This window comes from Pristiophorus japonicus, chromosome X, assembly GCF_044704955.1.
Source record: "Pristiophorus japonicus isolate sPriJap1 chromosome X, sPriJap1.hap1, whole genome shotgun sequence".
NCBI classification, from domain to species: Eukaryota; Metazoa; Chordata; class Chondrichthyes; family Pristiophoridae; genus Pristiophorus; species Pristiophorus japonicus.
The window spans coordinates 40,888,102-40,913,541 of NC_092010.1; the positions used below are offsets into that span (position 1 = coordinate 40,888,102).

The 25,440-nt window shown below is 48.8% G+C and overlaps 1 protein-coding gene across 1 annotated transcript in view; it reads left to right on the forward strand.

Moving 5' to 3' along the window:
• The window catches only part of LOC139240889 (low-density lipoprotein receptor-related protein 1-like), a gene marked incomplete at its 3' end in the record, with an annotated part of 408,599 nt that overhangs the window by 102,395 nt on the left and 280,764 nt on the right, over positions 1-25,440 (forward strand). Inside the window, exon 2 of the mRNA XM_070869393.1 lies at positions 8,637-8,759. Coding sequence (XP_070725494.1) covers positions 8,637-8,759 — 123 coding nt within the window. The remainder of the gene's footprint in view (positions 1-8,636; positions 8,760-25,440) is intronic.

Sequence of the window (25,440 nt, forward strand, 5' to 3'; positions counted from 1 at the left end):
CAAAACAGAGAGAGGACCCATAGCCAATGTTTCATTTAAAAAAAAACCTTTGAGAAGTGCTTAATCACTCAGGGTTGAGTGAGACTGAGAGGCCCAGATGCTACACAGGAACAGGAGGAGTCCATTCAGCCCCTCGAGCCTGTTACATTAGAAGCAGGAGGAGGCCATTCAGCCCCTCGAGCCTGTTACATTAGGAACAGGAGGAGTCCATTCAGCCCCTTGAGCCTGTTGCATTAGGAACAGGAGGAGGCCATTCAGCCCCTCGAGCCTGTTACATTAGGAACAGGAGAAGGACATATGGCCCCTTGAGCCTGCCCTGCCATTCACTGTCAGTTGTGGCTCAGTCAATCCCCCTCAGAACCTTGGATGTTTCAATGAGACCACCTTTCCTTCTTCTAAACTCCAGAGAGTATGGGCCCAGTCTACTCAATCTCTCCTCACAGGACAACCCTCTCATCCCAGGAATCAGTCTGCTGAACCTTTGCTGCACCGTCTCTAAGGCAAACTTAGATCCTCCTTTGGGTAAGGAGACCAAAGCTGTGTGTGCAGTACTTCAGGTGTGGTCTCACCAAAGCCTGAGATAGTTGTAGCAAGACTTCCTTACTCTTGTACTCCAACCCTCTTGCAATAAAGGCCAACATACCATTTGCCTTCCCAGTTGTCAGCTGTGGCTCAGTGGGCAGCACTCTCTCCTCTGAGTCAGAAGGTTGTGGGTACACGTCCCACTCCAGGGACTTGAGCACAAAAATCTAGGCCGACACTCCCAGTGCAGTGCTGAGGGAGGTGCTGTCTTTTGGATGAGACGTTGAACTGAGGCCCGTCTGCCCTCTCAGGTGGACGGAAAATATCCCGTGGCGCTATTTCGAAACACAGTTCTCTCCGGTGTCCTGGGGCCAATATTTATCCCTCAACCATCATCACTTTATTAAAAAAAAACCCTCCCAGATTATCTGGGTCATTATCACATTGCTGTGTGTGGGAGCTTGCTGTGCGCAAATTGGCTGCTGTGTTTCCCACATTACAACAGTGACCACATTTCAAAAAGTACTTAGTTGGTTGTAAAGTGCTTCAGGGTGTCTGGTGGTTGCAAAAGTTCCTGCCCGATCCTCATCCCTTGGTACCCCAAAAATCTATCGTTTCCCAGCCTTGAATATACTCAACGATTGAGCCTCCACAGCCCTCTGGGGCAGAGAATTCCAGAGATTCGCCACCCTCTGAGTTCTGTCATCATTGTAGGCAGTCCCTCGAGTGGAGGATGACTTGCTTCCATGCCAAAAAGTACACGGGTGTTTCAATGAAAGACCTAATATTCCAGATCCCGAACTACATCTTGAAGGGTGGAAGATGCCTGTGGGTGGATTTTTTTAACGTGGGGTGACCGTTGCACACCAGCCACCACACGGGGCTTGACAGAGCGAGGTCTTGGTCCAGGGGCAAGGGTTAACCAGGACGACTGGAGACCAGCTCTGCTGCACGGGCCGGGGGCCACTCAGCCTGCTGGGCCAGTGATGCTAAATTGTAGGCCCATACAATTAAAAGTAGATTTCAAGGAGAGTTGTCATTTTTTTCCCCAAAGTTCCCCACGCAATTTTTAATCCTCCTCCACCAAGCTTAACTCCATATCCTGTGTCCTGTGAACTCGTGTTTATGCAGTCGGTTCAAGTTATTATAACTTTAGCTGAACTGAATGACCCCGGGAGGCTCTGGTTTTTGACAGGAGTCTGTCTGAACGACCCGGCATTAAATAATTATGACTTTCTTTCACTGAAAGCAGAGTTCACCACAACTGTTGTGTGCTCTGTTGGATTACAGACTGGGATTTAATCTCTTCAAAGTTCAGACCTAAAAACTGCCCCCAAACTTTGGCATCGAGTGTACAGCACAGAAACAGACCATTAGGCCCCACAGCTCCGTGCCGGTGTTTATGCTCCACACCAGCCTACTCCCATCTCACCCCATCACCATATCCCTCTATTCCTTTCTCCCCCGTGTGTTTATCCAGCTTCCCCTTAAATGCATTGATACTATTCGCCACAACCACTCCCTGTAGTAGCGACCAAATACAGTAGACACCAAGCTCATGGTCTACAGGGCTGTAGTGATACCCGCCCTCCTGTATGGCTCAGAGACATGGACCATGTACAGTAGGCACCAAGTCGCTGGAGAAATACCACCAACGATGTCTCCACAAGATCCTGGGAGGAAAGACGCACCAACGTTAGTGTCTTCGACCAGGCCAACATCCCCAGCATCGAAGCACTGACCACACTCGACCAGCTCCGCTGGGTAGGGCCACATTGTCCGCATGGTTCCCCCAGACACGAGACTCCCAAAGCAAGCGCTCTACTCGGAACTCCTTCACGGCAAACGAGCCAAAGGTGGACAGAGGAAATGTTACAGGGACCACCCTCACAGCCTCCCTGATAAAGTGCAACATCCCCACCGACACCTGGGAGTTCCTGGCCCAAAGACCAGACCACCCTAAGTGGAGGAAGTGCATCCGGGAGGGCGCTGAGCACCTTGAGTCTCGTCGCCGAGAGCGTGCAGAAACCAAGCGCAGGCAGCAGAAGGAGCGTGCGGCAAACCAGTCCCACCCTCCCCTTCCCTCAACGTCTATCTGTCCCACCTGTGACAGGGACTGTGGTTCCCGAATTGGACTGTTCAACCACCTGAGGACTCATTGTTAGAGTGGAAGCAAGTCTTCCTCGATTTCGTGGGACAGCCTATGATAATGAGGTAGTGAGTTCCACATTCTCACCACTCTCTGGGTAAAGAAGTTTTTTTCTGAATTCCCCATTGGATTTATTAGAGACTATCTTATATTCATGACCTCCTAGTTTTGGTCTCCCTCCACAAGCGGCTACATCTTCTCCGTCTCCCCTGTCAAATCTGTTAATAATCTTGAGCATTATAGGTCACCCGTCCATCTTCTGTCTTCTAGAGAGAAATCCTCCAGCTTGTTCTATCTTTCCTCATTAGTTGTAACCTCTCTGTTCTGGTTTCACTCTTGTAAATATTTCCGCACCTTCCCCAATGCCTTTTTTACCTTTATAATATGGAGACCAGGGGATGTGTTGGAGGCTTGAATTGGAGGAACGCAAAGATTTCGGAGGGTCGTAGTGGCTGGAGGCAGTTACAGAGATGGGGATTTGAATGGAGAAAAACTGCAAAGTGCCGCAGTACAGCGGGACCTGGGGGTTACTTGTACATGAAACACAAAAGATTAGTATGCAGGTACAGCAAGTGATCAGGAAGGCCAATGGAATCTTGGCCTTTATTGCAAAGGGGATGGAGTATAAAAGCAGGGAAGTCTTGCTCCAGTTATACAGGGTATTGGTGAGGCCACACCTGGAGTACTGCGTGCAGTTTTGGTCTCTGTGTATTTAAAGAAAGATATTCTTGCATTGGAGGCAGTACAGAGAAGGTTCACTCGGTTGATTCCGGGGATGAGGGGGTTGACTTATGAGGAAAGGTTGAGTAGGTTGGGCCTCTAATCATTGGAATTCAGAAGAATGAGAGGTGATCTTATCGAAACGTATCAGATTATGAGGGGGGCTCGACAAGGTGGATGCAGAGATGATGTTCCCACTGATGGGGGAGACTAGAACTAGGGGGCATGGTCTTAGAATAAGGGGCCGCCCATTTAAAACTGAGATGAGGAGGAATCTCTTCTCTCAGAGGGTTGTAAATCTGTGGAATTCTCTGCCCCAGAGAGCTGTGGAGGCTGGGACATTGAATATATTTAAGGCGGAGATAGACAGATCTTTGAGCGATAAGGGAGTGAAGGGTTATGGGGAGCGGGCGGGGAAGTGGAGCTGAGTCCATGATCGGATCAGCCATGGTCGTATTAAATGGCAGAGCAGGCTCGAGGGGCCGAATGGCCTACTCCTGCTCCTATTTCTTAGGTTATGTTCTTATGGAAGTGGGTGGGGTGATTTGAATGCGCGCATGAGAATTTTAAAGTCGAGTAGCAGGTATGCTATCATCAAGTTTGCATCTTGGCAAGGAACTCGATCCCCTGTCGGCACCTGTAATTTCCACACAGTAGTGCGCAGGTTGGTGATGGTGCTTGTAAGATTACCAACTGACACTCTCAAAACATGTCCATGAAACCGAAGATGATATTGTGGTTTTTAAAAACTGGTTTGCATTCGCTGTGTGTATAACAACGAACACTTGCTTCTTGGGACCGCTTCCATTCCTGAAATTCACAGAAGGGACAGTCGAGACAGCAGCAAAGTACCGCGGATGCTGGAAATGCTAAATGCGGACAGAAAATGATGGCATTACTTAGTGGAACAGGACACCCTCAAAGCCTCCCTGATAAAGTGCAACATCCCCACCGACACCTGGGAGTCCCTGGGCCCAAAGACCGGTCTGCCCTAAGTGGAGGAAGTGCATCTGGGAGAGCGCTGAGCACCTCGAGTCTCGTCGCCGAGAGCGTGCAGAAACCAAGCGCAGGCAGCGGAAGGAGCGTGCGGCAAACCAGTCCCACCCTCCCCTTCCCTCAACGTCTATCTGTCCCACCTGTGACAATGACTGTGGCTCTCGTATTGGGCTGTTCAGCCTCCTATGGACTCATCAAAATATTTTAAGAGTGGAAGCAAGTCTTCCTCGATTCCAAGGGACTGCCTAAGATTGTCAATCCATTCGTGATTTCCATTTTTTGATCATTCTTTTTAGCAACTTGAATTTATACAGTCCCTTTACTGTAGTAAAACGCCCCAAGGTGCTTAAATCAGACAAAATTTGACACCGAGCCACAGAAGGAGATATTGGGGACAGGTGACCAAAAGCTTGGTCAAAAAGATGTGGATTGAATCACTGCTTTTTATTTCCTGGTTTGCTGCAAAGCACTGGGGATGCACTTTTGGCAGTGCTACAATCAATTTAAGGTCGGGAAACCGAACGTTTTTGAGATCGCAAGAATTTGCGGTCGTGAAGAAAGCTGCCCACAAATATCTCTTGATCTCTGTCAAACGTTGGGGTTCCCGATGTAAAATTGATTGGAGTGCTGTCAGCACTGCATCTCCAGTGCGATGCAGCAGCGACGTCAAGCTGTCCACGTCACTTGAACCAAAATAGTTTGGGAACCACTGTTGTAGTCTCCCGAGGCGCAGTTTCGAACACCGCTTTAAGCATCCTGGTACAATTCACTAAAAGTTGAGACGGCACTATAAGTTGCAACACGGGTATGCAAGGTCATTTAAAATAAAACAAACCAAGCACTCGGGTTTATTTCTCGAGGCATAGAATTGAAAAGTTCATGCTCAACCTGCAACGAACCTTGGTTAGACCACACCTGGAGCACTGTGCACAGTTCTGGTCTCCATATACCTGGGTTAGACCACACTTGGAGCAGCATGCACAGTTCTGGTCTCCATATACCTGGGTTAGACCACACCTGGAGCACCGTGCACAGTTCTGGTCTCCATATACCTGGGTTAGACCACACCTGGAGCACTGTGCACAGTTCTGGTCTCCATCTACCTGGGTTAGACCACACTTGGAGCACTGTGCACAGTTCTGGTCTCCATATACCTGGGTTAGACCACACTTGGAGCACCGTGCACAGTTCTGGTCTCCATATACCTGGGTTAGACCACACTTGGAGCACCGTGCACAGTTCTGGTCTCCATATACCTGGGTTAGACCACACTTGGAGCAGCATGCACAGTTCTGGTCGCCATATTATAAAAAGGATATAGAGACACTGGAGAGGGTGCAGAGAAGATTTACAAGGATGACACCAGAAATGCGAGGGTATACATAATCAGGAAAGGATGGATAGGCTGGGTCTCTTTTCTCAAAAAATAAAGCTGAGGGGTGACCTCATAGAGGTCTTTTAAAATGATGAAAGGTTTTGATAGAGCGGATACAGAGAGAGTGTTCCCACTTGTGGGGAAGAGCATAACTAGGGGCCATCAATATAAGATAGTCACCGAGAAATCCAATGGGGAATTCAGCAGAAACTTCTTTACCCAGAGAGTGGTGAGAATGTGCAACTCGCTGCCACAGGGTGGGGTTGAGGCGAATAGTATCGATGGATTTAAGGGGAGGCTGGATAAACACATGGGGGAGAAGGGAATAGAGGGTTATGCTGATAGATGAAAGTTGGGAGGAGGCTCGAGTGGAACATGGACTGGTTGGGCCCAATGGCCTATTTGAGCCGTATATCCTGTGTAATCCTATGAATATTTCTACACTTTTGGAAGATTATTTCGAGGTCTGCACTGTGTCAACTGATGGGATGTTACCAGGGATGAGGAACTTGAGTTACAAGGGGAGGTTGGAAAAGTTCGGACTATTCTCCTTGGAAGGCGAAGAGGTGATCTAATAGAGGTTTTCGAGATGAGATTTTGATGGGAGTCGAGGGAGAGATAGACTGTTCCCTCCGGCCCGTGGGTCAATAACCAGAGGTCACAGATTCAGAATCCGTGGCTAAAGATCTGGAGGGGTGACGAGGAGAGATGTTTACACTCGGAGAGTTGTTGGGGATCAGGAATGCTCTCCGAGAGGTGGTGAAAGCTGGTTCTACCAATTGTTGGAGGGGTGCGTGAGGGTGGGGAACGGACAGGGTTAGGGACAGAAAGCGGGGGATTGTGGGACTAAGCACGACTGCTCTTTCACAGAGCCCCGCGCAGACACAACGGGCCGACTGGACTCCTCCTGTGCGGTAGGTTACTGGCGAAGGCTGCAATTGAATTTTCCTGCAGCGCACGGCGCAGGACCTGATAGAGAGGAGTCATTAAATACTTCTCTTTGCAAGGTTTTACTCAGCCTCTTTTCCCATCGCACTGTGTGTGTGTTTGCATTGAGCGTTTTGATTCTGTGCCCAAGATAATGATTATAATTAACAATGCAGAGACGATTCGTTTGTTGCCAAACATGTCTGCTTTATTTGTGCGCACTAGGTCATGATGAATGCCCTAACTTTCCTTTTAGTGGTTGGAGAGGTTTCTGTCGAGGTAAAAGTTAAACATGGATTTTTCAATAGCAAATTCCAATTTCTGTTACCCATTCACTGTCTTGCTCTCGCTCTGGCGCGCTCTCTTCTTCACCACCCCCCCCGCCACCATTGAATCAGAAAGTTGTGGGGTTCGAGTTCCATTCAACGAGCCCCATAATCCAGGGCGCCGCACTGTCGGAGGGGCGGTACTGAGGGAGTGCCGTACTGAGGGAGCGCCGGAGGGGCGGTACTGAGGGAGCGCAGCACTGTCGGAGGGGCGGTACTGAGGGAGCGCCGCACTGTCGGAGGGGCGGTACTGAGGGAGCGCCGCACTGTCGGAGGGGCGGTACTGAGGGAGCGCCGGAGGGGCGGTACTGAGGGAGCGCCGCACTGTCGGAGGGGCGGTACTGAGGGAGCGCCGCCCTGTCGGAGGGGCGGTACTGAGGGAGCGCCGCCCTGTCGGAGGGGCGGTACTGAGGGAGCGCCGCACTGTCGGAGGGGCGGTACTGAGGGAGCGCCGCACTGTCGGAGGGGCGGTACTGAGGGAGCGCCGCACTGTCGGGGGGGCAGTACTGAGGGAGTGCCATAGTGTCGGAGGTGCCTTCTTTCAGATGAGGCATTAAACTGAGGCCCCGTCTACCCCCTCAGGGTGGACATAAAAGATCGCATGTGCTCTATTGGAAGAAGAGCAGGGGGAGTTCTATGCCCTGGGGCCAATATTCATTCCTCAACCAACACGTTTTCCTCGCCTCCCCCTCTGGTTTGCCAATTAGCTAAATCTGTATACTCTGGTTCCCAACACTCTTGCCAGTGGTAACAGTTTCTCCCTATCCACTTAAATCAAAAGCCTTTAATTTTGAACATCTTTCTTAAATCTCCTCTTGGCCTGCTCTGCTCCAAGGAGGAATGACATTCTTGCTATTGAGGGAGTGCAGCGAAGGTTCACCAGACTGATTCCTGGGATGGCAGGACTGACATATGAAAGATTGGATCGACTAGGCTTATATTCCCTGGAATTTAGAAAGAATGAGAGGTGATCTCATAGAAACATATAAAATTCTGACGGGTTTAGACAGGTTAGATGCAGGAAGAATGTTCCCGATGTTGGGGAAGTCCAGAACCAGGGATCACAGTCTAAGGATAAGGGGTAAGCCATCTAGGACCGAGATGAGGAGAAACTTCTTCGCTCAGAATTGTGAACCTGTGGAATTCTCTACCACAGAAAGTTGTTGAGGCCAGTTCGTTGGATATATTCAAAAGGGAGTTAGATGTGGCCCTTATGGCTAAAGGGATCAAGGGGTATGGAGAGAAAGCAGGAATGGGATACTGAAGTTGCATGTTCAGCCATGATCATATTGAATGGCGGTGCAGGCTCGAAGGGCCGAATGGCCTGCTCCTGCACCTATTTTCTATGTTTCTATGAGAACAACCCCAGCTTCTCCAGTCTCCCCACATCACTGAAGTCACTCATCCCCCCCCAGGACCATTCTGGTCAATCTCCCTCTGCACCCTCTCCCAGACCCTTCACATCCTCCCTACAGTGCGGTGTCCAGAATTGGACACAATACTCCATCTGGGGCCGGACCCGTGTTTTACACAAGTTTGTTTTATATTTGTTGAACCGTTAATGAATGTTGCCGTCCTATTGTCTAACTCTGGCCGTGTATTTTCTGCCCATGTATCACAGCGCAGAAGACATGTAGCCCCAAACAGTTCGTGTGCAAGGATCAGATCACCTGTATATCCAAAGGCTGGCGATGCGATGGAGAGAAGGATTGCCCCGATGGCTCGGATGAAACAGCGGATGTCTGTGAGTATAACGGCATCCTTTTGGGGGTGGGAGGGGGGGAGGGGGAGGAGGAGGAGAGTCTGCGTCTAAATTTAAAATGATTAAAACTAGCGACGTATAAAATTCTGACGGGGTTGGACAGGCTGGATGAGGGGAGGATGTTTCCCCGGGGCTGGGAAGTAGAGAACAAGGGCTCAGTCTCAGGATACGGGGGAGGAAATTTAGGAGCGAGATGAGGAGAAATGTTTTCACTCCGAGGGAGGTGAACCTGTGGAATTCTCTACCACAGAAGGCTGTGGAGGCCAAGTCACTGAATATATTTAAGAGGGAGATAGATAGATTTCTACATACAAAAGGCATCAAGGAGTATGGGGAGAAAGTGGGAATATGGTGTTGAGATAGAGGATCAGCCATGATCATATTGAATGGTGGTGCAGGCTCGAAGGACCGAATCCCTACTCCTGCTATTTCTATGTTTCTATGTAGGTAAAGGTAAGAAATAGGGACAGGAGTCGGCCATACTGCCCCTCGTGCCTGCCCTGCCATTCAATAAGATCATGGTTGATCCGATCATGGACTCAGCTCCACTTCCCCGCCTGCTCCCCATAACCCTTCACTCCCTTATCGCTCAAAAATCTGTCTATCTCCACCTTAAATATATTCAATGACCCAGCCTCCACAGCTCTCTGGGGCAGAGAATTCCACAGATTTACAACCCTCAGAGAAGAAATTCCTCCTCATCTCAGTTTTAAATGGGCAGCCCCTTATTCTAAGATCATGCCCCCTAGTTCTAGTCTCCCCCCCATCAGTGGAAACACCCTCTCTGCATCCACCTTGTCAAGCCCCCTCATAATCTTACACATTTCAATAAGATCACCCCTCATTCTTTTAAACTCCAATGAGTAGAGGTCCAACCTACTCAACGTTTCCTCATAAGTCAACCCCTTCATCCCCGGAATCAACCGAGTGAACCTTCTCTGAACTGCCTCCAAAGCAAGTACATCCTTTCGTAAATATAGAAACCAAAACTGCACGCAGTACTCCAGGTGTGGCCTCACCAATACCCTGTATAACTGTAGCAAGACTTCCCTGCTTTTATACTCCATCCCCTTTGCAATAAAGGCCAAGATACCATTGGCCTTCCTGATCACTTGCTGCACCTGCATACTATCCTTTTGTGTTTCATGCACAAGTACCCCCAGGTCCCGCTGTACTGCAGCACTTTGTAATCTCTCCCCATTTAAAAATAATAATAATTTTGTGCTTTTATTTTTCCTACCAAAGTGGATAACCTCACATTTTCCCACATTATACTCCATCTGCCAAATTTTTGCCCACTCACCTTAGCCTGTCTATATCCCTTTGCAGATTTTTTGACCAGGCCTTGACAAAATAATGTAAACGATGCATTGTGGTGCGTTTTTAGAGGAATAATGGGAAAGTTTCGTTAAACTTGTTGTGAACTTTGGTGTCAGTCGTGGCTCAGTGGGCAGCACTCTCTCCTGAGTCAGAAGATTGTGGGTTCAAGTCCCACTCCATAGAGTTTTCTTTGGAACAGAGGAGGCTGAGGGGAGACCTGATTGAGGTGTATAAAATGATGAGGGGCCGAGATAGAGGGGATAGGAAGGACCTGTTTCCCTTGGCAGAGGGCTCAACAACCAGGGGGCACAGATTTAAAGTAATTGGGGGGAGGTTTACATAGAAACATGGAAAATAGGTGCAGGAGCAGGCCATTCGGCCCTTCGAGCCTGCACCACCATTCAATATGATCATGGCTGATCATGCGACTTCAGTACCCCATTCCTGCTTTCTCTCCATACCCCTTGATCCCTTTAGCCGTAAGGGCCACATCTAACTCCTGTTTGAAGTTATCCAACGAACTGACCTCAATTGGAACAATTTGAGGAGAAATGTTTTCACCCAGAGGGTGGTGGGGGTCTGGGGTGGAACTCACGGCCTGAAAGGGTGGTAGAGGCAGAAACCCTCACCACATTTGGATGTGCACTTGAAGTGCCGTAACCTACAGGGCTACGGACCCAGAGCTGGAAAGTGGGATTCGGCTGGGTAGCTCTTGGTCGGCCGGCGCGGACACGATGGGCTGAAATGGCCTCCTGCAGGCTTCTTATGGTTTCTTCGGTAAGATCGCACTGCTCACGGTTCTGGTCTCTGTTATAAAAAGGGTGTAGAGGGTCCGGAAAAGGTTCAAAAATAGATTTTCCAGGATGGTAGCAGAACTGAGGTTATAACAATCCAGGAATCATTTAACAAGCTTGGGGTTCTTTCCTCCAGAAAAGAGGAGGCTGAGGGGGGTGACCTGATTGAGGCCTGTAAGATTATGAAGGTTTTGACAGGGTAGACATAGATAAGATGTTTCCACTTGTGGAGGAGATCAAAACTAGGGTGGGCCATAGATATAAGATAGTCACTAATAAACCCAATGGGGAATTCAGGAGAAACTTTACCCAGAGAGCGGGGTGAGAATGTGGAACTTGCTGCCACAGGGAGGGGTTGAGGCGAATAGTATCGATGCCTCTATGACCTCCAGGCTTGACTATTCCAACGCACTCCTGGCTGGCCTCCCACATTCTACTCTACGTAAACTAGAGGTGATCCAAAACTTGGCTGCCCCCCGTGTCCTAACTCGCACCGAGTCCCGCTCACCCATCACCCCCTGTGCTCGCTGACCTACATTGGGTCATGGTTAAGAAACGCCTCTGTCTTCAAAATTTCCCACCCTTGTTGTTAAATCCCTTTACGGCCTCCTCGCCTCTCCCTATTTCTGTGTAAAATCACCTTCAGCCTTTCAAACTCCCCGAGATGTCTGCGATCATCTAATTCTGCCCTCTTGAGCATCCCTGATTATAATCGCTCCACCATCGGTGGCTGTGCCTTCTGATGCCTGGGCCCCAAGCTCTGGAACTCCCTCCCTAAACCCCTCCACCTCCTTTTTAAGATGCTCCTTAAAACTTACCTCTTTGACCAAGCTTTTGGTCACCTGCACTAATTTCTCCTTATGTGGCTCGGTGTCAAATTTTAAATCTCATCATACTCCTGTAAAGCGCCTTGGGAAGTTTCACTGTTAAAGGTGCTCTAAGTGCAAGCTGTTAAAGGGAGGCGAGATAAGCACACGAGGGAGAAAAGAATAACAGCAGCATTGTATTTATATAGCGCCTTTAACGTAGTAAAATAACCCAAGACACTCCACAGAAGTGTTAGAAGACAAAAAAAATACATTTGGCAAGGGGCCACATAAATTATGGCAGATGACCAAAAGGAGATAGGGAGGGGGCGAGGAGGCCATGGAGGGATTTGTAAGCAAGGAAGAGAATTTCAAAATCGAGACGTTGCTTAAACAGGAGCCAATGTGGGTCAGCGAGCACAGGTGGTGATGGGTGAGCGGGACTTGGTGCGAGTTAGGACACGGGGCAGCGAGCGCAGTGGGTGATGGGTGAGTGGGTCTCGGTGCGAGTTAGGACAGGGGGTGATGGGTGAGCGGGACTGGGTGCGATTTAGGACAGGGGGTGATGGGTGAGCGGGACGCGGTACGAGTTAGGACACGGGGGCAGCGAGCACGGGGTGATGGGTGAGCGGGACTCGGTGTGAGTTAGGACACGGGGTCAGCGAGCACAGGGGGTGATGGGTGAGTGGGACTCGGTGCGAGTTAGGACACGGGGCAGCGAGCACAGGGGGTGATGGGTGAGCGGGACTCGGTGTGAGTTAGGACACGGGGTCAGCGAGCACAGGGGGTGATGGGTGAGCAGGACTCGATGCGAGTTAGGACACGGGGGCAGCCGAGTTTTGGATCACCTCTGGTTTACGTATGGAGGCCACACCTGGAGTACTGCGTGCAGTTTTGGTTTCCATATTTACGAAAGGACATACTTGCTTTGGAGGCAGTTCAGAGAAGGTTCACTCGGTTGATTCTGGGGATGAGGGGGTTGACTTGTGAGGAAAGGTTGAGCAGGTTGGGCCTCTACTCATTGGAGTTCAGAAGAATGAGAGGTGATCTTATCGAAACGTATAAGATTATGAGGGGGCTTGACAAGGTGGATGCAGAGAGGATGTTTCCACTGATGGGGGAGACTAGAACTAGGGGGCATGGTCTTAGAATAAGGGGCCGCCCATTTAAAACTGAGATGAGGAGGAATTTCTTCTGAGGATTGTAAATCTGTGGAATTCTCTGCCTCAGAGAGCTGTGGAAGCTGGGACATTGAATAAATTTAAGACAGAAATAGACAGTTTCTTACACGATAAGGGAATAAGGGGTTATGGGGGAGCGGGCGGGGAAGTGGAGCTGAGTCCATGATCGGATCAGCCATGATTGTATTAAATGGCGGAGCAGGCTCGAGGGGCCGAATGGCCGACTCCTGCTCCTATTATGTTATGTTCGTAGGGTTAGAATGTGGGAGGCCAGCCAGGAGCACAGTGCGTTGGAATAGTCAAGTCTGGAGGTAACAAAGGCACGGATGAGGGTTTCAGCAGCGGATGAGCTGAGGCAGGGGAGGCGGAGACGGGCGATGTTACGGAAGGGGAAATGGGCTGTTTTAGTTGTGTTGCGGATTTCAGGGTCAAATACGACGCCCAAGGTTGCAAACAGTCTGGTTCAGCCTCCGATAGATGCTCGGGAGAGGAATGTAGTCGGTGACTGGGGAATGCAGTTTGTGACGAGGACCAGAAACGATGGCTTTGGTCTTCCCTAATATTCAATTGTAGACGGTTTCTGCTGAACCCCCATACTGATTGATGGAACGATACAGCGATGGGGTGACTTGGAGTGGGCTGGTGTGGAGCATAAACACCGGTGTGGGGCCGAATAAATCCTGCGTTTGGGAGCAGATGACAGTTAATTCCTACTAATCTCAGACAGTTTAATAACCTCTAATTTTTTTAAATAATTAAAAAGTTTAATTTAATTTAAAGGTTCTTTGTAATCTGCAAATTGTCAGTTCAGACGCACTGTTCCCTTGTAATCAGAGCCTTGTCTGGATGTGTATGAAGAGGTTATGCACCTATTCTTGCCTCCTCTTAAAATTACTGTTTTGCAAGCTTTATTCCAAGTGGATTTTTAAAAAAGTGATCTGTGATGTTGTGGAGCGAATGTGCGGATTAGCAGACCTTGATGCAGTGTCTCTATAGACTAAATAATGGTTTTGGTGACCTGTTGTCTGTAATTGGGCGAACTTTCGCACTCATTGTGCGAGAAGGGTTTGCAACACTTTGTGAAGAGTCAGAGATAACTCTGGCCTTTGGAACAATGGATCTGAAGACCCCAGCATAAATGTGTTTGTTAAAAAATAAAAGGAGTCCTTCTATCTCTGAGTACATTGGTAATCTCACACCTTATCTTTTTGTATAGACGAAGTTGAAATTCAGCTGTGGCTCAGTGGGTAGTACTTTTGCCAAGTCAGAGAAAGTTAACGTGCAGGTACAGCAAGCAATTAGAAAGACTTGCATTTATATAGCACCTTTCATGACCACCGGACGTCCCAAAGCGCTTTACAGCCAATTAAGTACTTTTGCAGTCACTCTTTTGATGTGGGAAACGCAGCAGCCAAATTGCGCACAGCAAGCTCCCACAAACAACCATGTGATAATGATCCAGATCGTCTGTTTTCAAAGGATCGATATTGGCCCCAGGACACCGGGGATAATTCTCCTGTTCCTCCTCGAAATAGTGCCATGGGATATTTTATGTCCAACTGAGAGAGCAGACGGGACCTCGGTTTAACGTCTCATCCGAAAGACGGCCCCTCCGACGGCGCGGCGCTCCCTCGGCACCGCCCCTCCGACGGCGCGGCGCTCCCTCGGCACCGCCCCTCCGACGGCGCGGCGCTCCCTCGGCACCGCCCCTCCGACAGCGCGGCGCTCCCTCGGCACCGCCCCTCCGACAGCGCGGCGCTCCCTCGGCACCGCCCCTCCGACAGCGCGGCGCTCCCTCGGCACCGCCGTGGATTGTTAGCCTAGATTTTTTTGTTTGCCCTCAAGTTCCTGTGGCGGGAACCATTTGACTCGGGCGTGTGTGCTCCCCACTGATAACGGTGATAATGACATTATTGGCCGTCTCCTCTTAATACTCCCCTTTCCTGGGGGTGGGGGTAATCCTCATGAAATTTACCTGTATCTGATGGATTTAAATTCAGCCTTTTTAAAAAAAAATAATGTGGCCTGAGAATATAGTGGCGGATGTCGAATAATCTTTCACAGTAGGAAAAGAACCCAGTATTCTTTGAATTTTATTCGTATGGCAACACTGTTCTTTGGTTCCGATGGCTGTCCTAATTCCAAACCGTGGTTCGGTGTCTTCCGAACTCCTTACTCGGGCGGCCGCCCTCGAGTCTGCAGCCCCTCCCCACTCAGACAGATGAGCGACTCCCCCGGGGCAGCAGTGTGTAATTAATGCAAGCATTTTAACCTTGATATGCGGTTGTGACACAGTCAAGTTGGATGCTTCCAACCGCCAGCTCGACTTTATATATTGAAACAAAAATCATATGCCACAGTTTGGTGGAGGGGATCTATTACAAGGGGACATAGTTTTAAGGTGGTTGATGGAAGGTTTAGAGGGGATTTGAGGGGGGGCTTCTTTACGCAGAGGGTTGTGGGGATCTGGAACTCGCTGCCTGGAAGAGTGGTGGTTGCAGAAACCCTCATCACTTTTAAGAGATGGTTGGATGGGCACTTAAAGTGCAGTAACCTGCAGGGTTACGGACCTAGAGCTGGTAATTGGGATTAGACTGGATGACCCTTTGTTGGACGGAGCAGATATAATGGTAAGTACTGCAGGGAATCGAATACGGCCAGGGTGATCTGGACTAGTGTCGATCGCCTGGATGGGCCGGAGAGGAATTTTCCCAGATTTTTTTCTCCCTAAATTGGCCTGGGTTTTTGCCTCTCCCAGGAGATCACATGGCTCCGGTTGGGGTGGAGTGTAGAATGTTTCAGTATAAGGGGTGTCATTTGTGTGAGGCGGACTGGTTGGGCTGGGTGCTCTTTGCCTTTCCGCCATTGTTCATGGGTTTATATGTAACCTTCAGGGCTGCTGACCGAGGGCCGTGTGGCTGTGTCGGCCGGCACGGACACGATGGGCTGGAATGGCCTCCTGCGCTGTAAATTTCTAGGTTTCTAGTTTTCAATTTAAGACTTCAGTTTAGCAGTGGAAGTTAAAGGTAACTTTTCATACACAGGATGCGATGACGTTAGACTAAAGTCTCCGGCCTTATCTCCCGTTGGTGATTAGAAACTGGAGCGTACACACAGTCTCCGTGAAGTCGGCAAGCTGACTAACATGAGCAGAACTTTTTGCAAATTGCAAAGTGCATCTGTGTAGCAAGTGTTTACAATCGATGCGCATATCAGTGCCTAATCTTCAAGGTTGATCAGGCTGCAAGATCTTGTCAACAAAAGTCGATAATTGAGTAAATCCCATGCAGGAATTGAGTGCCTGCAGCAAAAGGGCTTCTCTGGGGCCCTTCTCGAGGGAGGGTTTCTCTATTTAGTTGAAAGAGATGGGAATGGGCCGATCATAGAATCGTACCAATCGAATCGAGGATGACTTGCTTCCACGCCGAAAAGTTCACGGGTGTTTCAATGAAGGACCAACATCAGTGTCCTCATCCAGGCCAACATCCCCCAGCATTGAAGCACTGACCACACTCTATCAGCTCCACTGGGCAGGCCACATAGTTCGCATGCCAGATGCGAGACTCCCTAACATCGAAACATAGAAAATAGGTGCAGGAGTAGGTGTCGGCCATTCAGCCCTTCAAGCCTGCACCACCATTCAATATGATCATGGCTGATCATTCCCTCAGTACCCCTTTCCTGCTTTCTCTCCATACCCTTTGATTCCTTTAGCCATAAGGGCCATATCGAACTCCCTCTTGAATATATTCAATGAACTGGCATCAACAACTCTCTGCATTAGGGAATTCTACAGGTTAACAACTGAGTGAAGAAGTTTGTCCTCATCTCAGTCCTGAATGGCTTACCCCTTATCCTAATAGTGTCCCCTGGTTCTGGACTTCCCCAACATCGGGAACATTCTTCCTGCATCTAACTTGTCCAGCCCCGTCAGAATCTTGTAAGTTTCTATGAGATCCCCTCTCATCCTTCTAAACTCCAGTGTATAAAGGCCCAGTTGGTCCAGTCTCTCCTCATATGTCAGTCCTGCCATCCCAGGAATCAGTCTGGTGAACCTTTGCTGCACTCCCTCAATAGCAAGAATATCCTTCCTCAGATTAGGAGACCAAAACTGAACACAATATTCCAGGTGAGGCCTCACTAAGGCCCTGTACAACTGCAGTAAGACCTCCCTGCTCCTATACTCAAATATCTTGCTATGAAGGCCAGCATACTATTTGCCTTCTTCACCGCCTGCTGTACCTGCATGCCAACTTTCAATGACTGATGTACCATGACACCCAGGTCTTGTTGCACCTCCCCCTTTCCTAATCTGCTGCCATTCAGATAATCTGCCTTCCTGTTTTTGCCCCCAAAGTGGATAACCTCACATTTATCCACATTATACTGCATCTGCCATGCATTTGCCCACTCACCTAACCTGTCCAAGTCACCCTGCAGCCTCTTAGCATCCTCCTCACAGCTCACACCGCCACCCAGCTTAGTGTCATCTGCAAACTTGGAGATATTACACTCAATTCCTTCATCTAAATCATTAATGTATATTGTAAATAGCTGGGGTCCCAGCACTGAGCCCTGCGGCATCCCACTAGTCACTGCCTGCCATTCTGAAAAGGACCCGTTTATCCCGACTCTCTGCTTCCTGTCTGCCAACCAGTTCTCTCTCTGTGTCAGTACAGTACCCCCAATACCATGTGCTTTCATTTTGCACACCAATCTCTTGTATGGGACCTTGTCAAAAGCCTTTTGAAAGTCCAAATACACCACATCCACTGGTTCTCCCTTGTCCACTCTACTCGTTACATCCTCAAAAAATTCCAGAAGATTTGTCAAACATGATTTCCCTTTCATAAATCTATGCTGACTTGGTCCGATCCTGTCACTGCTTTCCAAATGCGCTGCTATTTCATCTTTAATAATTGATTCCAACTTTTTTCCCACTAACCGTTGTCAGGCTAACCGTTTTCTCTCTCCCTCCTTTTTTTAAAAAGTGGTGTTACATTAGCTACCCTCCAGTCCACAGGAACTGATCCAGAGTTGATAGACTGTTGGAAAATGATCACCAATGCATCCACTATTTCTAGGGCCACTTCCTTAAGTTCTCTGGGATGCAGACTATCAGGCCCTGGGCATTTATCAGCCTTCAATCCCATCAATTTCCCTAACACCATATCCTTCAGTTCCTCCTCCTCACTAGACCCTCGGTCCCCTAGTATTTCTGGAAGGCTATTTGTGTCTTCCTTTGTAAAAACAGAACCAAAGTATTTGTTTAACTGGTCCGCCATTTCTTTGTTCCCCATTATAAATTCACCTGAATCTGACTGCAAGGGACCTACATTTGTTTTCACTAATCTTTTTCTCATCACAAGGTTTTGCAGTCAGTTTTTATGTTCCCGGCAAGCTTCCTCTCATACTCTATTTTCCCCCTCCTAATTAAACCCTTTGTCCTCCTCTGCTGTATTACAAAATTCTCCCAGTCCTCAGGTTTGCTGCTTTTTCTGGTCAATTTATATGCCTCTTCCTTGGCCTTTAATTCTATCCTTAATTTCCTTTGTTAGCCACGGTTGAGCCACCTTCCCCGTTTTATATTTACTCCAGACAGGAATGTACAATTGCTGAAGTTCATCCATGTATCTTTAAATGTTTGCCATTGCCTATCCACCGTCAACCCTTTAAGTATCACTCGCCAGTTTATACTAGCTAATTCACATCTCATACTGTAGAAGTTACCTTTCCCCAAGTTCAGGACCCTAGTCTCTGAATTAACTGTGTCACTCTCCATCTTAATAAAGAATTCTACCATATTATGGTCACTCTTCCCCAAGGGTCCTCGCACAACAAGATTGTTCGTCCTTTCTCATTACACATCACCCAGTCTAGGATGGCCAGCCCTCTAGTTGCTCCTCGACAAATTGGTCTAGAAAACCATCCCTAATACACTCCAGGAAATCCTCCTCCACCACCTTGCTACCAGTTTGGTTAGCCCAATCTATATGTAGATTAAAGTCGCCCATAAAAGGTACAGTCGCTGCAGCTTTATTGCACGCATCCCTAATTTCTTGTTTGATGCTGCCCCCATCCTCATTATTACTGAGCAAATGCTTTTTGCGGAGCTCCTTCATGGTAAACGAGCCAAAGGTGGGCAGCGGAAACGTTACAAGGACACCCTCAAAACCTCCCTGGTAAAGTGCGACATCACCACTGACACCTGGGAGACCCTGGCTGAAGACCTCCCGAGGTGGAGAAAGTGCGTCCGGAAGGGCGTTGAGTTCTTCGAGTCTCAACTCAGAGCGTGAAGAGGTCAAGTGCAGACAGCGGAAGGAGCGTGCGGCAAACCAGCCCCACCCACCCCTCCCTCGACGAATATCTGTCCCACCTGTGACGGGGTCTGTGGCTCTCGTATTGGACTGTTCAGCCACAAGAGAACTCACTTTGGGAGTGAAAACAAGTCTTCCTCGATTTCTGAGGGACTGCTTTTGATACAGCAGAGCTGGTCTCCAGTCGTCCTGGTTAACCCTTGCCACTGGACCAAGACCTCGCTCTGTCAAGCCCGTGTGGTGGCTGGTGTGCAACGGTCACCCCACGTTAAAATAATCCACCCACAGGCATCTTCCACCCCCCTCAACTGGATCTCAGGACTGGAACATCGGGTCCTTCATTGAAACATCAGTGAACTCGTGTGGAAGCAAGTCATCCTCGTTCGAGGGACTGCCTATGATAGTCCAGATCCCGAACTACATCCTGAAGGGTGGAAGATGCCTGTGTGTGGATTATTTTAACGTGGGGTGACCGTTGCACACCAGCCACCACACGGGGCTTGACAGAGCGAGGTCTTGGTCCAGTGGCAAGGGTTAACCAGGACGACTGGAGACCAGCTCTGCTGCACGGACCCAGTGCGCATACATATCGCACAGTGTGGGCTGGTCCGTGCTGCCCCTGGGCTCTCACCTCTCCTGGGCCCCGATCACGTCCCTCTACAATCTCTCGCCGCTCCTTCGCCCCGACCTCGCCGCTCCTGCTGTTCCTGCCCACGCTCCAATCACCGACCTGGACCTTGGCGACATCCCTCTTCGCTGTTGTTGCTCACATGCTCCAGCACGAGCGGCTCCCTGGAGTGATAGGCCGCCACACTGTTACTTCCGCTCCCCGGCCTGCTCCGATGGTGCTCGCAGGCCGAGAGGCCGTTCACACTGCTGGGGTAGGCCGCCAGGCTGCTCTCGGAAGTGGAATAGCATTGTACAGCACAGAAGGAGGCGATTGTGCCCATCGGGTCCACGCCTGCTCTGTCTAATAGCAATCCAGTTAGTCACCCCCCCCAGCTCTTTCCCCATATCCCTGCAATTTTCTTATGTCAGCTGTGGCTGTGGGTAGCACGCTCGCCTCTGGGTCAGAAGGTTGTGGGTTCATAATCCCACTCCAGGAACCTGAGCACATAACTCTCCCAGTGCAGTGGTGAGGGAGCGTCGGAGGGGCAGTACTGAGGGAGTGCCGTACTGTCGGAGGGGCGGTACTGAGGGAGCGCTGCACTGTTGGAGGGGTGGTACTGAGGGAGTGTCGGAGGGGCGGTACTGAGGGAGCGCTGCACTGTCGGAGGGGTGGTACTGAGGGAGCGCCGCAGTGCGCTGTCGGAGGGGCGGTACTGAGGGAGTACCGCACTGTCGGAGGGACGGTACTGAGGGAGCGCTGCAGAAAGCAGAGAGTCGGGATAAATGGGTCCTTTTCGGGTTGGAAATCGGTGGTTAGTGGTGTGCCACAAGGTTCGGTGCTGGGAGCACAACTGTTTACAATATACATAGATGACCTGGAAGAGGGGACAGAGTGTAGTGTAACAAAATTTGCAGATGACACAAAGATTAGTGGGAAAGCGGGTTGTGTAGAGGACACAGAGGCTGCAAAGAGATTTAGATAGGTTAAGCGAATGGGCTAAGGTTTGGCAGATGGAATACAATGTTGGAAAATGTGAGGTCATCCACCTTGGGGGGGAAAAAAAAACAGTAAAAGGGAATATTATTTGAATGGGGAGAAATTACAACATGCTGAGGTGCAGAGGGACCTGGGGGTCCTTGTGCATGAATCCCAAAAAGTTAGTTTGCAGGTGCAGCAGGTAATCAGGAAGGCGAATGGAATGTTGGCCTTCATTGCGAGAGGGATGGAGTACAAAAGCAGGGAGGTCCTGCTGCAACTGTACAGGGTATTGGTGAGGCCGCACCTGGAGTACTGCGTGCAGTTTTGGGTCACCTTAAGGAAGGATATACTAGCTTTGGAGGGGGTACAGAGACGATTCACGAGGCTGATTCCGGAGATGAGGGGGTTACCTTATGATGATAGATTGAGTAGACTGGGTCTTTACTCGTTGGAGTTCAGAGGGGTGATCTTATAGAAACATTTAAAATAATGAAAGGGATAGACAAGATAGAGGCAGAGAGGTTGTTTTCACTGGTCGGGGAGACTAGAACTAGGGGGCACAGCCTCAAAATACGGGGGAGCCAATTTAACACCGAGTTGAGAAGGAATTTCTTCTCCCAGAGGGTTGTGAATCTGTGGAATTCTCTGCCCAAGGAAGCAGTTGAGGTCAGCTCATTGAATGTATTCAAATCACAGATAGATTTTTAACCAATAAGGGAATTAAGGGTTATGGGGAGCGGGCGGGTAAGTGGAGCTGAGTCCACGGCCAGATCAGCCATGATCTTGTTGAATGGCGGAGCAGGCTCGAGGGGCTAGATGGCCTACTCCTGTTCCTAATTCTTATTTTCTTATATTCTGTCGAAGGGGTGGTACTAAGGGAGCGCCGCACTGTCGGAGGGGCGGTACTGAGGGAGTGCTGCACTGTCGGAGGGGCGGTGCTGAGGGAGTGCTGCACTGTCTGAGGTGCTGTCTTTGGATGGGACGTTAAACCGCGGCCCTGTCTGCTCTCTGGACGTGAAAGATCCCACGAGCCACTATTTCGAACAGGAGCAAGGAAGTTATCCCTAGTGTACTTGCTAATAATTATCCCTAAAAAAAAAACCCCAGCTTGTCTGGGTCATTATCACATCGCTGTTTGTGGGAGCTTGCTGCACACAGATTTGCTGTCACGTTTCCCACATTACAACAGTCACCACTCTTCAAAAAAAAAAGTACTTAATTGGCCCCAGGACACCAGGGAAACCCCCCCACTGCCCGCTTTTCTTCGAAATAGTGCCATGGGATCTTTTACATTCACCCGAGAGAGCAGACGGGGCTTTGGTTTAACGTCTCATCCAAAAGATGGCACCTCCGACAGTGAGACAACTCCCTAATTCCTCCATTTGGTTGCTAGCACGACCGAAGAATGGAAACAGTTTTGTCCAACATTGTCGGGACAATATAGCAAGAAGGTTTGCAAAGTGCTGTAGTACAGCGGGACCTGGGGGTCCTGGTGCATGAAACACAAAAGTTAGTATGCAGGTACAGCAAGTGATCAGGAAGGCCAATGGAATCTTGGCCTTTATTGCAAAGGTGGATGGAGTATAAAAGCAGGGAAGTCTTGCTGCAGTTATACAGGGTATTGGTGAGGCCACACCTGGAATACTGCGTGCAGTTTTGGTTTCCGTATTTACGAAAGGATATACTTGCTTTGGAGGCAGTTCAAACTTGCTAAACATACTGGTAGCAATACGGTGGAGGAGGATTTCCTGGAGTGTACAAGGGATGGTTTTCTAGACCAATATGTCGAGGAACCAACTAGAGAGCTGGCTGTCCGAGACTGGATATTATGTAATGAGCGAGGATTAATTAGCAGTCTTGTTGAGCGATGCCCCTTGGGGAAGAGTGACCATAATATGGTAGAATTCTTTAAGATGGAGAGTGACACAGTTAATTCAGAGACTAAACCCTGAACTTTGAGATGGGTAACTTCAATGGTATGAGATGTGAATTGGCTAGGATAGATTGGCGAATGATACTTAAAGGGTTGACGTTGGATAGGCAATTGCAGACATTTGATGATCACATGGATGAACTTCAACAATTGTACATTGCTGTCTGGCGTAAAAATAAAACGGGGAAGGTGGCTCAACCGTGGCTGAGAAGGGAAATTAGGGATAGTGTTAAATCCAAGGAAGAGGCATGTAAATTGGCCATAATAAACAACAAACCTGAGGACTGGGAGAAATTTAGAATTCAGCAGAGGACAAAGAGTTTAATTAGGAGGGGGAAAATCGAATGAGAGTAAGCTTGCAGGGAACATAAAGCTTCTATAGATAGGTGGCGAAAAAAATTAGTGAAGACAAAGGTAGGTCCCTTGCAGTCGGACTCTGGTGAATTTATAATGGGGAACAAAGAAATGGCAGACCAGTTGAACAAATACTTTGCTTCTGTCTTCACTAAGGAAATATTAGGGGACCGAGGGTCTAGCGAGAAGGAGGAACTAAAGGAAATCCTTATTGGTCAGCAAATTGTGTTAGGAAAATTGATGCGGTTGAAGGCTGATAAATCTCTAGGGTCTGATAGTTTGCATCCCAGAGTACTTAAGGAAGTGGCCCTAGAAAAAGTGGATGCATTGGTGGTCATTTTCCAACATTCCATAGACTCTGGATCAGTTCCTGTGGACTAGAGGGCAGCTAATGTAACCCCACTTTTTTTTTTAAAAAAAGGAGTGAGAGAAAAACAGTGAATTATAGATGGGTCAGCCTGACATCGGTGGTGGGGAAAATGTTGGAATCAATTATTAAAGATGTAATAGCAGCGCATTTGCAAAGCAGTGACAGGATCGGTCCAAGTCAGCATGGATTTATGAAAGGGAAATCATGCTTGACGACATCTTCTGGAATTTTTTGAGGATGTAACTAGTAGAGTGGACAAGGGAGAACCAGTGGATGTGGTGTATTTGGACTTTCAAAAGGCTTTTGACAAGGTCCCACACAAGGGATTGCTGTGCAAAATTAAAGCACATGGTATTGGGGGTAATGTATTGACGTGGATAGAGAACTGGTTGGCAGACAGGAAGCAAAGAGTAGGGATAAACTGGTCCTTTTCAGAATGGCAGGCAGTGATTAGTGGAGTGCCGCAGGGCTCAGTGCTGGGACCCCAGCTATTTACACTATACATTAATGATTTGGATGAAGAAATTGAGTGTAATATCTCCAAGTTTGCAGATGACACTAAGCTGGGTGACGGTGTGAGCTGTGAGGAGGATGCTCAGAGGCTGCAGGGTGACTTGGACAGGTTAGGTGAGTGGGCAAATGTATGGCAGATGCAGTATAATGTGGATAAATGTGAGGTTATCCACTTTGGGGGGAAAAAACAGGAAGGCAGAATATTATCTGAATGGTGACAGATTAGGAAAAGGGGAGGTGCAACGAGACCTGGGTGTCATGGTACATCAGTCATTGAAAGTTGGCATACAGGTACAGCAGGTGGTGAAGGCGGCAAATGGCATGTTAGCCTTCATAGCGAGAGGATTTGAGTATAGGAGCAGGGCCTTGGTGAGGCCTCACCTTGAATATCGTGTACAGTTTTGGTCTCCTAATCTGAGGAAGGACATTCTTCCTATTGAGGGAGTGCAGTGAAGGTTCACCAGACTGATTCCCGGGATGGCAGGACTGACAAATGAAGAAAGACTGGATCAACTAGGCTTATATTCCATGGAATTTAGAAAGAATGAGGGGATCTCATAGAAACATATAAAATTCTGATGGGATTGGACAGGTTAGATGCGGGAAGAATGTTCCCGATGTTGGGGAAGTCCAGAACCAGGGGTCACAGTCTAAGGATAAGGGGTAAGCCATTTAGGACCGAGATGAGGAGAAACTTCTTCAAGAGAATTGTGAACCTGTGAAATTCTCTACCACAGAAAGTTGTTGAGGCCAGTTCGTTAGATATATTCAAAAGGGAGTTAGATGTGGCCCTTACAGCTAAAGGGATCAGGGAGTATGGAGAAAAAGCAGGAATGGCGTACTGAAGTTGCATGATCAGCCATGATCATATTGAATGGTGGTGCAGGCTCGAAGGGCCGAATGGCCTACTCCTGCACCTATTTTCTATGTTTTCATATTTCAGAGAAGGTTCACTCGGTTGATTCTGGAGATGAGGGGGTTGACTTATGAGGAAAGGTTGAGTAGGTTGGGCCTCTACTCATTTGAATTCAGAAGATTGAGAGGTGATCTTATCGAAACGTATAAGATTATGAGGGGGCTCGACAAGGTGGATGCAGAGAGGATGTTTCCACTGAAAGGGGAGACTAGAACTAGGGGGCATGGTCTTAGAATAAGGGGCCGCCCATTTAAAACTGAGATGAGGAGGAATTTCTTCTCTGAGGGTTGTAAATCTGGAATTCTCTGCCCCAGAGAGCTGTGGAGGCTGGGACATTGAATATATTTAAGACAGAAATAAACAGTTTCTTAACCGATAAGGGGATAAGGGGCTATGGGGAGTGGGCGGGGAAGTGGAGCTGAGTCCATGATCGGATCAGCCATGATCGTATTAAATGGCGGAGCAGGCTCGAGGGGCCGAATGGCCGACTCCTGCTCCTATTTCTTCAGAGTACAGAGGATTTTTTCTTCCTCGCTAGTCCTGGTCCTGCTCCATTTGGCATGGTGCAGAG